Raw genomic sequence first — 12,109 nt, forward strand, 5'->3', positions numbered from 1 at the left:
TTGCTTCAGGTTGAAATGAAAAGGCACTAGTTAGTTCAATGTTATATGAAAAAAATAAAGATTTTTGGTAAAGTCAAGTGAAAGGGAAAAAAATTTTAATGTATTTTTGGTTTACAACACTTCTTACTTTAGGAAAAGTAGGAAATTATTCCTACTGGATTTAGAAAGAAAATGTAAAAAAATTTAAATCGATGTTATTGGCAATAATGTACAAACATTTAATTTGTGACACCAACATAAAGGAGAAAGGACAGAGCCATGTAAGAACAGGGGTTTTGCATGCTATTGAGGTAAAAATGGTATGAATTCAAACTACATTGTTATAAATTTAGCATATTAAGTGCAATGTCTATAGTAACCACATAAAAATTATCTGGATATATTCCAAAAAGGCAATGAGAACAAAATCCAAAATGTTCACCATGAGAAATCAACTAGACAGAAAATAAAGTAGTAGTGGACAAAATGAAGGACAAAAAATGTTAGACTTACAGAAAATAAATTTTAAGTGGGAGAATTATGTATCTCCTTGTCAGTAGATACTTTAAATAAGTGAAATAAATTGTCCAGTCAAAAGTAATATCAGGGGACTTCCCTGGTGGCGCAGTGGTTGAGAGTCCACCTGCTGATGCAGGGTTCATGGGTTCGTGCCCTGGTCCGGGAGGATCCCACATGCCGCGAAGCGGCTAGGCCCGTGAGCCATGGCCGCTGAGCCTGCACATCCGGAGCCTGTGCTCCACAATGGGAGAGGCCACAACAGTGAGAGGCCCGCGTACCGCAAAAAAAAAAAAAAGTAATATCAGAAAAAAATAGACTTTAATTCAAAACTGTTAAAATAGACAAAAAAGGATAGATAGAAAATAGGTAGATAGATAAATAGAGATAGAGATAAAATGGTCAATAATCAAGATTATAGAACAATTATATATACATCAAATAACAGGACCTCAAAATACGTGAAGCAAACTTGACAGAAATCCATATTTCTACAATAATGCTTACAGATTTTAATGCAAATTTTTAGCAATGGATAGTAACTCTGGATAGACAAAAAAGACACAGAGGACCTAAAAAACAGTGTAAACTAACAAAATCTAAGAGACATATATAAACACTACACCTAACAAAAGCAGAAGAAACATTCTTCTCCAGAGCACACAGAACTCTCTAGATAGTTCACGTTAGACCACAAAGCAAGTGTCAATAAATTTTAAGATATTGAAATCATACAGTGTTTTTTCTGACTACAATGGTATCAATCTAGAAATCAATAAGAGAATAACAACTAGAAAATACACAAATACGTGGAAATTAAATAACATACTCCTGAAAAGCCAGTGGTATCTTACTGATGAGTTTTCTCAAGGCACCTTTCACGTCCCTGTTCCTCAGACTATAGATGAAGGGGTTCATCATTTGAGGGACAACAGTGTAAATCACCGAAGCCACTGCAGTCTTTCTGGAAGAATTAGTAAGAGCAGAACTAATATATACCCCCAAGCCTGTCCCATAGAATAAGGACACAACTGAGAAGTGAGACCCACAGGTGGAAAAAGCTTTATACTTTCCACCCGCTGATGGCATTCTCAAAACAGAGGACACTGTTTGAGTATAAGAGAAAATTATTCCACACACAGGAATACCACCAAATATGCCAGCTGCCAAATATATCAAGATATTGTTGATGAGGGTATCAGAACATGCAAGCTTGATAACCTGAACAACTTCACAGAAAAAGAGGGGGATTTCCAGGTTTGTGCAGAAGGTCAGCTGCAACACCATCAGACTGTGGAGCAGGGCATCCACAATGCTAATAAATGGGGAAAGAAGAATCAAAAAGAGACAGAGACGGGAGTTCATGATAACCGTGTACCTCAGTGGATGACAAATGGCCACATAGCGGTCATAGGCCATTACTGCAAGGAGAAAACTTTCCAAACTAGCAAACACCAGGACAAAGTAGATCTGTATAAGGCAGCCTGTATAAGTGATGCTCTGATTCTGTGCTTGGATGTTCACCAGCATCTTTGGGATTGTGGTGGTGCTGAAACCGATGTCAGTCAAGGACAGGTTGTAGAGAAAGAAATACATGGGGGTGTGGAGGTGGGGGTCAGAGACGACAGCCAGGATGATGAGCAGGTTTCCCAGGATGGTAACGAGGTATATGGACAGGAACAGAATGAAGAGGAGGGGCTGCAGTTCTGGATCCTCTGTCACTTCCATAAGAAGGAATTCTGAAACTCCTGTTTTGTTTCTGGGTCCCATGTTGACAAACCTGGTGGGAAAGATGGACTGACAACACAATCAATGGTGGTTTTCTACACCAGCAGGAGGAGAATCACCAGAGGCATACACTATCTTGGGATGGATGGACACTAACAGAGAGGCATAAGAAATGTGTCTTCTGTATACATATTATTCTGTTACTTTTTTTAAAAAACTGAAGCTGATACAGCAGAAAGTCATCAATTGTTAATTCCCACAAGGGTTAAGGGGTAGTCATTTTTTATATTACACTATCTATACTATTTAGATTATTTAAAACATTTGATAATTTTATAAAGAGAAACAGACTAGGGAGGCAGCTGAATATACTGTCTGGATCCCCAGAGACCTCAGAGCCAGGCAACTGATATAATACATAAGTATAACAAGGACCAGGAATGGGAAGATAAGGTGAAATGTACCAAACTTCCTGCCCACCCCCGCCAGCCACAGGGTTGCAAGTGAATATCAGTTAATTGTATAACAGTCATCCTTTTTTAAGAGAAGCAGATTTCAACTCAGGAGGAAATGGTCTTTGTTATAGTAGAGAGTGAGTATGATATTAGTAAATGAGACATGTTTGAGTATTGGTGCAAAGTACAAGGAAACATGAGAAGAAGATGACAGACAGCTAGGCAGGAGGCCCAGGGGTAGCTTAGTTCTAATCATCTGATGTATGTACTCTCCTCACAGCCTCCCCTGAATGAACCTATAGTGAGACAACTGTCCTCTTTTCCAAACATTCACTAATGGACATTAGGTTACCTGGCTGGCATCACAGTGGAATGGTGCTTGATATCTCTGCTGAATGTTCTATCCAAATCCATACTCAGGAAGGGCAGAGGAATTGAGTGAGCCACCAGGCTCCTGGGCAAGAGGGAGCATCTATGGAAGGAGGCTCAGGTGTGCTACTTCTTTTCAGGGAAAGGACTGTTGAATAAGATGGTCATAGGCAGATCACACTCTCTATACCCCTAGAGGTTCAATTTCCAAAGATCCTCATTAGCCAAGCAATTTTATTGTCACTGTGATCCCAGGGCTCAGCAAATCCTTAAAGACCAAGGATATAATATTATAATGCTACAGTATATTATACTATCCTGTACTATACATATAATCCTATAATATAATATATTATAATACTCTATGTTTTATATATTATAACTAATTATACAATATATGCTATATATTATATAAATAACATATATTAAAATATAGCTAAGCTATTATAAAAAGCAAACATTCCAGGGTTTATCTCTCCAAGAGTCATTAAATGTTTCCTGAATCTTAATCTTCACTTTATTTTATACAATTGTTTATTTTATACAATTGATTGTAATATATTCTCTGTGACAATCCTGTCTCTGATCAATTCATATAGATACCTTATTCCCTTTTTAGGTTTTCAAAACCATCATTTATAATTTTATCAAAATAGCTTCAATATATAGTTTTCTTCACTTTAGGGCACTATGAACTGAAGCATTAACATAAACATAAAACTTACTATTTTTTTCTACCAACATAGTGGAATACAAACCTGAAAATAATCATACAAGAAGAGAAGAAAGACAGCTTCATTTTGTCTGCATCATCCTATCCCTTAAGCTGGCATTGTCCACTACCAAGAGGGAATTTCCCAGCTAGAAAGAGTTCCTTTCACCAGGAAAGGAAGAGTGGGGTGAGTAACCAGCTTCTCCAGCATTTGGGGGCACTATACACTTCCATTTCACACCAACTCAGTCTGGCAAAGCCAAGACATATAGAGACAACTAGGAATGAGAAAGAAAAGCAGGGGATACTAATAGCAGCCATGTAGCAGAACCGACTGCAGATCACAGTGACCTGCTGTGTAGAAAAAAACAGCAGATTTTTTTCACAGAAGAAACTAATGGCCAGCACAGCTGCCGTGGGCTCCCTGCATATTTCACAGGCTTTCACCCCACAAGTATTAGCATTTGTTAATGCCAGCCGCCTGAGTCCCTCATCACTCCTTCCCCTACATCCTGAGACCATAAGCCACCATAGCAGCCAGCTCAGGCCTCTGAACTACTTGAGTGCAAGACACCCCTTGCTGCCCCCCAGCACCATGTGCTCACTTGAGGCTAACTTCTCCAGATGTGAACTTATAAGTCACTGGCCTGACACCTGTCACTGACCTCCACTGTTGTGTGCATGCCCAGGGGGAGATGGTGAGCAATGGGAGAGCTTACCAACAGACAGAGCTCCATGGCTGTTTGTGGGCACAGATCAGGCCATGTCTTCTGTCACTGGCCAGCACCACTGTATTTACGTGTAGCCAGCCCCTCCAATAAAGCACCTGAATACCACCAGACTGTCCAGCATTAGTGGGCCCCACTACCAAGATATAAAAATCAGAAATATATGTAAACCGAACATCAGAACATCTAAATATATTAAGCAAATTCTAACAGACTGAAGGGAGAAATAGACAATACAATAATAGTAGGGAAGTTCAATATCTCACTTTCAACAGTGAATAAATCATCCAGACAGAAATTCAATAAAAAAAATTGGGTTTCACCTATATGTTAGATCAAAAGGACCTAACAGACATATATAGAACGTTCATCAAACAGCAGCAGAATACACAGTCTTCTCAAGTGCACATGGAACTTTCTCCAGGATAGATCACATGACAGGTCACAGAAGAGTCTTAGCAAATTTAAAAAGATTGAGACCATACCAAGTATCTTTTCCAGCCACAATGCTATGAAACTAGAAACCAATAACAAGAGGTTTCCACATATTTCCATAAATATGTGGAAATTAAGCAACACACCTGTGAACAATTAATGAGTCAAAGAAGAAATCAAAGTGGAAACTTAAAAATACCTTGAGGGCTTCCCTGGTGGCACAGTGGTTGAGAGTCCACCTGCTGATGCAGGGGACACGGGTTCGTACCCCAGTCGGGGAAGATCACACATGCCGCGGAGCGGCTGGGCCTGTGAGCCATGGCCGCTGGGCCTGTGCGTCCAGAGCCTGTGCTCCACAATGGGAGAGGCCACAGCAGTGAGAAGCCCACGTACTGCAAAAATAAATAAATAAAGTAAGTAAGCAAAAATTAATGCACAGAAATCTCTTGCATTCCTATACACTAATGATGAAAAATCTGAAAGAGAAATTAAGAAAACACTCCCATTTACCACTGCAACAAAAAGAATAAAATACCTAGGAATAAACCTACCTAAGGAGACAAAACACCTGTGCGCAGAAAACTATAAGACACTGATGAAAGAAATTAAACATGATACAAACAGATGGAGAGGTATACCATGTCCTTGGATTCGAATAATCAACATTGTGAAAATGACTCTACTACCCAAAGCAATCTACAGATTCAGTGCAATCCCTATCAAACTACCAATGGTATTTTTCGCAGAATTAGAACAAAAAAATTCACAATTTGTATGGAAACACAAAGGACCCCGAATAGCCAAAGCGATCTTGAGAAAGAAAAATGGAGCTGGAGGAATCAGGCTCCCAGACTTCAGACTATACTACAAACTACAGTAATCAAGACAGTATGGCCCTGGCACAAAAACTGAAATATAGATCAATGGAACAGGATAGAAAGCCCAGAGATAAACCCATGCACATATGGCCACCTTATCTTTGATAAAGGAGGTAAGAATATACAATGGAGAAAAGACAGCCTCTTCAATAAGTGGTTCTGGGAAAACTGGACAGCTATATGTAAAAGAATGAAATTAGAACACTCCCTAACACCATACACAAAAATAAACTCAAAATGGATTAAAGACCTAAACGTAAGGCCAGACACTATAAAGCTCTTAGAGGAAAACATAGGCTGAACCCTCTATGACCTAAATCACAGCAAGATCCTTTTTCACCCACCTCCTAGAAAAAGGGAAATAAAAACAAAAATAAACAAATGGGACCTAATGAAACTTAAAAGCTTTTGCACAGCAAAGCAAACCATTAACAAGATGAAAAGGCAACCCTCAGAATGGGAGAAAATATTGGCAAATGAAGCAACTGACAAAGGATTAATCTACAAAGTATACATCAGCTCATGCAGCTCAATTCAAAAAAACAAACAACCCAATCCAAAAAATGGGCAGAAGAACTAAACAGACATTTCTCCATAGAAGATATACAGATTGCCAACAAACACATGAAAGGATGCTCAACCTCACTAATCATTAGAAAAATGCAAATCAAAACTACAATGAGGTATCACCTCACACAGGTCAGAATTCCATCAACAAAAAGTCTACAAACAATAAATGCTGGAGAGGGTGTGGAGAAAAGGGAACACTCTTGCACTGCTGGTGGGAATGTGAATTGGTACAGCCACTATGGAGAACAGTATGGAGGTTCCTTAAAAAACTAAAAATAGATACCATATGACCCAGCAATCCTACTACTGGGCATATACCCTGAGAAAACCATAATTCAAAAAGAGTCATGTACCACAGTGTTCACTGCAGCACTATTTACAATAGCCAGGACATGGAAGCAACCTAAGTGTCCATCAACAGATGAATGGATAAAGATGTGGCACATATATACAATGGAATATTACTGAGCCATAAAAGGAAACGAAATTGAGTTATTTGTAGTGAGGTGGGTGAACCTGGAAACTGTCATACAGAGTGAAGTAAGTCAGAAAGAGAAAAAAAATGCCGTATGCTAGGGCTTCCCTGGTGGCGCAGTGGTTGAGAGTCCGCCTGCCGATGCAGGGGACACGGATTCGTGCCCGGTCTGGGAAGATCCCACATGCCGCGGAGCGGCTAGGCCCGTAAGACATGGCCGCTGAGCCTGCGCATCCGGATCCTGTGCTCCGCAACGGGAGAGACCACAACAGTGAGAGACCCGCGTACCGCAAAAAAAAAAAAAAAAAAAAAAAAAAAAATGCCGTATGCTAAAACATATATATGGAATCTAAAAAAATAAAATGGTTCTGAAGAACCTAGGGGCAGGACAGGAATAAAGACGCAGACGTAGAGAATGCACTTGAGGACACAGTGAGGGGGAAGGGTAATATGGGACGAAGTGAGAGAGTGGCATGGACATATATACACTACCAAATGTGAAATAGATAGCCAGTGGGAAGCAGCCACATAGCACAGAGAGATCGGCTCGGTGCTTCGTGACCACCTAGAGGGGTGGGATAGAGAGGGTGGGAGGGAGACGCAAGAGGGAGGTGATATGGGGATATATGTATACGTATAGCTGATTCACCTTGTGGTACAGCAGAGACTAACACTGTAAAGCAATTATACTCCAATAAAGATGTTAAAAAATTATTCTGTAGTAACCTACATGGGAAAAGAATCTGAAAAAGAATGGTTATATCAATGTATATGTATAACTGAATCACCTTGCTGTGCACCTGAAATTAACACAACATTGTAAATCAACTATACTCCAATATAAAATAAAAATTAAAATAAAAAAGAACTAAAGAAAAATGTAAGCAACTCAGTAGAAATACCACAAACTGAAATTTAACAGAGGAAAATAAATATCTAAAAATACTATCAACCATTTAATAATGAGACACACGTCAATTAATGAAATCATTTTTACACCCATTAGACTGTCAGTATTCTTGGAAATGTGTTGGTGGTGATATGGATCTCCAGTACTTTCCAATGTATGTATAAATTTTTTCAAAGGAAAGCTTTTTGGAACTACCCAAAGAAGAATCAGTACTCTCTTATACCCAATATTTCCATCCCAATTACAGAACGCTCTCATTTACACCAGACACATATAAGAGACTATTCAAAAAGATTTATTCATGACACCAGAAAACTAATTACAAAGGAACAAAATTTCCATCAGTGTTACAAAGAACACATATTTTGAAAAGGTACCACGTGTAACATAAAAGTCCAGAGTATTGGAAATGAGTTCGTTTCTGCTACAACCAACAACGTGATTGAACCTCGAAAGTACAGTAAAGAAAAGAACAGCCAGGAAACAAAATTCATACTTTAAGATTAATCCTCTAACAGGCTAGGAAAGAGGCAAATGTAAAAATCGAACAGGAATATATACATGAGTGATAAGTCAATGGCATTTAATCATATTTCCTGTTTCACAGGGCAAATATGATCAAATACTGGAAATTTCATAGAAGTAAAACTAAAAGAAGAACTTCAAAGAAATGATAAGTACACAATTCAGGAGAACGTTTGCCACTCGAAGGGACAGAGTGATATGAGTGGGAGACCTGTGAGATGGGTTCTACGGTGATGGCATTGCTCTATTTTTAACCCCTGTATAAATATATGTGTTTTTATTAGGTTACTCTTGCAGAACTACACATAGAGTTTAAGCACTACTTTGTATATGATACTTTAACAAGTAAAATTGAGGAAAGACCCTTCCATATTTCTAATTATAAATAAATTCTCCCATATTCTTTTAATATTGAAGTCATGCATCTTGACTTCATAGGTCATCAGAATCTCCCATAGTACTTATTAAAAATGTTCATTTATCACATGTCTCCATAGAGATTCAAAGTCAGTAGTTCTTGGGTGAGGTTTGGAAACCTGTCCTATGTGCAAAGGCCTCATGCGATTAAAATCTGTAAACATCAACGGAGGAAGCTCTCCACTAGATGGTACCAGAATTCCCAGGTGGGAGCTGTTTCCTAGTTGTGGTGCTGAAAATAAAGCAACCACTACTAAGCTCCAATGACAACCAGAAGGCTCTCCAGCAACTCCTTTGATTCTCCTTTGGGAATGTCACCTTGATACCCACAGAGATCATTCTGACTGATGACTTTACATTTTTGTGAATATGAGAAATGTGATTTACCTAATATTGCTAAATTTCCTTTTTTTGTCTTACATTAAATATCTCTTTCTCACAGTAACGTAGTCCTCCAAAGAATAACTTTCCTTATAAAGACACTTTAAAAAGTCTCTCATGAGAGCCCTAGAAGTGCAGACAATCTTCTAAGACATCAATGATACAATTAATTTTATTCAGTGGTGTTTCTCTTTGTGGACTTCCCCAGAGATGAATAAGAATCATAGCAATATAAGATGACTCAGGACAAAAGTAAAAATTCTTATTTGTAAGAATAAGCCAATAAGAAAGTTTCAAAGCAAATAAGAGACCAGGAGAAGATTATGTATCTTTGCCCTGACTGCATATTTTATTGTATTACACAGATCAGAAAAAGAAGCTGATAAATACAACACAAAAGAAAACTAATTTAATTACTGAAGCAAGTGGTAAAAAAAATGTGAGACTTGTAATCACAAGTTATGATTATAGGCAAGGTATGGAACACAGTGATACTAGTTAATTTTATTGAATACTTACTAGATGTCAGACACTGTCTGAGGTGTTTGTAATGTTTATGGGGGTGGACTTCCCAGCAAGAATTGCAGTGCATATAGTTAGTCTTAGGCTCTCATAATAAACATTTTCTCCACACCGAGGATGAGATTCAGATGGGGCATATGATCCTATTCATGGTGAAGAGAGTGAAGTGTATATATTTCGGATGACTCCATCTGTTGCTGCCATCTGGGTCCATGAGGGGAACCAGCACCCAGGATAAAGATACCACATGGAGGAGTAAATGAATTTTGTTCTACATTTCCCACTTCTGAAGTCTTTGTAATGGAAGATAACATTGTTTTGGCATATCATCATCAGGGTTACTTTATCTTAGTAAAAATGAAAGCTTCATCACTGATCAAGATGAAATGTCTTGCAGTCATCTCAAACCACTGAGATAAAAACATATAGCAAATTCAGGGATCATAAAACTGAGTGTAGTGGATGCTGATGTTGCCATGCAAAGATACAGTTTATCCATGATGGGTGTCAGGAATTACCAAATTGGAATTTGCAAGAACAGCTCTCCCCATATCTCACAGTAGACCCTGGGGTGCAATTCACATGGCCCCAACCATGAGATCAGGCAGAATCAAGGCTCTTATGGCCACAGACTTATTTTGATCCTCTCCCTGACATATCCAACAATTTTCACTTTTCTTCTGATGTTCCAACATTAACAGTATAACACTTGCCTCTATCAACTTCTTAAGGGATGCACTAAGGAAACCAAGATTAGGGAATGGAACTTATTTTGAAACATCACTGAGCAGTAAAAACAGCAAGTTAGGTTTCAACCTCAAGTTAAAATTCACGTACCCATTATATTATCTAGTCATTTTAGAATAAGTTGGTGGTACGAGCCAGATTTTCTGATTTTCAGATTTTCACTCAGCATTTTTGTCACTTTGATTCATTCTAGTAATGCCAGTACAAAACAGAAGACACAATCACAGAAGAGAAGGAGTCCTAATGATGAGTTTCCTCAAGGCTCCTTTCATGTTCCTGTTCCTCAGGCTATAGATGAAGGGGGTCATCATTTGAGGGACAACAATGTACATCATTGAAAGCACTGCAGTATTTCTGGAAGAGTTAGTAAGAGCAGAACTAATGTACACTCCAAAACCTGTCCCAAAGAATAAGGACACAACTGAGAGGTGAGACCCACAGGTGGAAAAAGCTTTATACTTTCTACCCACTGGTGGCATTCTCAAAACAGAGGACGCTATTTGAGTATAAGAGAAAATGACTCCACACACAGGAATACCACCAAATATGCTAGTTGCCAAATATATCAGGATATTATTGATAAGGGTATCAGAACATGCAAGCTTGATGACCTGAACAAATTCACAGAAGAGGGGGATTTCCAGATCTGTGCAGAAGGTCAGCTGCAACAGCATCAGACTGTGAAGCAGGGCATCCACAATAAGAATGAACAGGGGGAGTAGTATTAGCCGACCACAGAGGTGGGAGTTCATGATGAGCGTGTACCTCAGTGGATGACAAATGGCCACATAGCGATCATAGGCCATTACTACAAGAAGACAATTTTCAAACTAGCAAACACCAGGACAAAGAAGATCTGTGTAAGGCAGCCTGTGTAAGTGATGCTCTGATTCTGTGCTTGGATGGTCTCCAGGATCTTTGGGATTGTGGTGGTGCTGAAACAGATGTCAGTCAAGGACAGATTGGAGAGAAAGAAGCACATGGGAGTGTGGAGTTGGGAGTCAGAGATGACAACCTAGATGATGAGAAAGTTTCCCAGGACAGTGATCAGGTACACGGACAGGAACAGTCTGAAGAAAGTGGTCTTCAGTTTTGGATCCTCTGTCAGTCTCACGAGAAGAAATTCTGAAACATCTCTTTGGTTTCTGGGTTCCATATTGTTGATAAATCTGATGGAAAAGATGTGGCCCCTAGTCCAACAGCAGGAGTATCACCAGAGGCAAACACCATTTGGGAAGGGAAGTAATGGAATGGAGGGATGCTTTCCATATGCTTGTTATTTTGTTATTTGGAAAAAAGACCTGAAGTTAATAAAGCAGTGTGTCAACATTTGTTAATTCTCGAAAGGATCTAGGAATGGTCATTTTAAAAATTACACTATGCTGTTCTGATTATTTATAACATTTGGTAACTTTATTAGGAGAAACAGGTAGGCAGGCTGATGAGTCTAACTGGATTGCCACCTCCTTTCTCAGAGACCTCACAGCCTGGCAACAGAGATAACACAGAGCTGTTAAAAACAGAGAACTGGGGCTTCCCTGGTGGTGCAGTGGTTGAGAGTCCACCTGCTGATGCAGGGGACATGGGTTCGTGCCCCGGTCCGGGAAGATCCCACATGCCGCGGAGTGGCTAGGCCCATGAGCCATGGCCGCTGAGCCTGCGCGTCTGGAGCCTGTGCTCCGCAACGGGAGAGGTCACAACAGTGAGAGGTCTGAGTACCACAAAAACAAACAAACAAACAAAAAAAAACAGAGAACTGGAA

The 12,109-nt window shown here is 39.3% G+C and overlaps 1 protein-coding gene across 1 annotated transcript; it reads right to left on the bottom strand.

Annotated features, from left to right (window-relative positions):
• Positions 1-1,311: 1,311 nt before the first annotated feature.
• LOC309805314 (uncharacterized protein) lies at positions 1,312-11,503 on the bottom strand (the record flags this gene model as incomplete). The annotated part of the gene is given in 4 exon segments (XM_082623242.1): positions 1,312-2,275; positions 10,573-11,179; positions 11,182-11,362; positions 11,366-11,503. Coding segments are annotated over 4 exon segments (1,890 nt in total).
• Between the last annotated feature and the right edge of the window lie 606 nt (positions 11,504-12,109).

This window comes from Mesoplodon mirus, assembly GCF_964341445.2.
Source record: "Mesoplodon mirus genome assembly, chromosome: 5".
Taxonomy (NCBI): Eukaryota; Metazoa; Chordata; class Mammalia; order Artiodactyla; family Ziphiidae; genus Mesoplodon; species Mesoplodon mirus.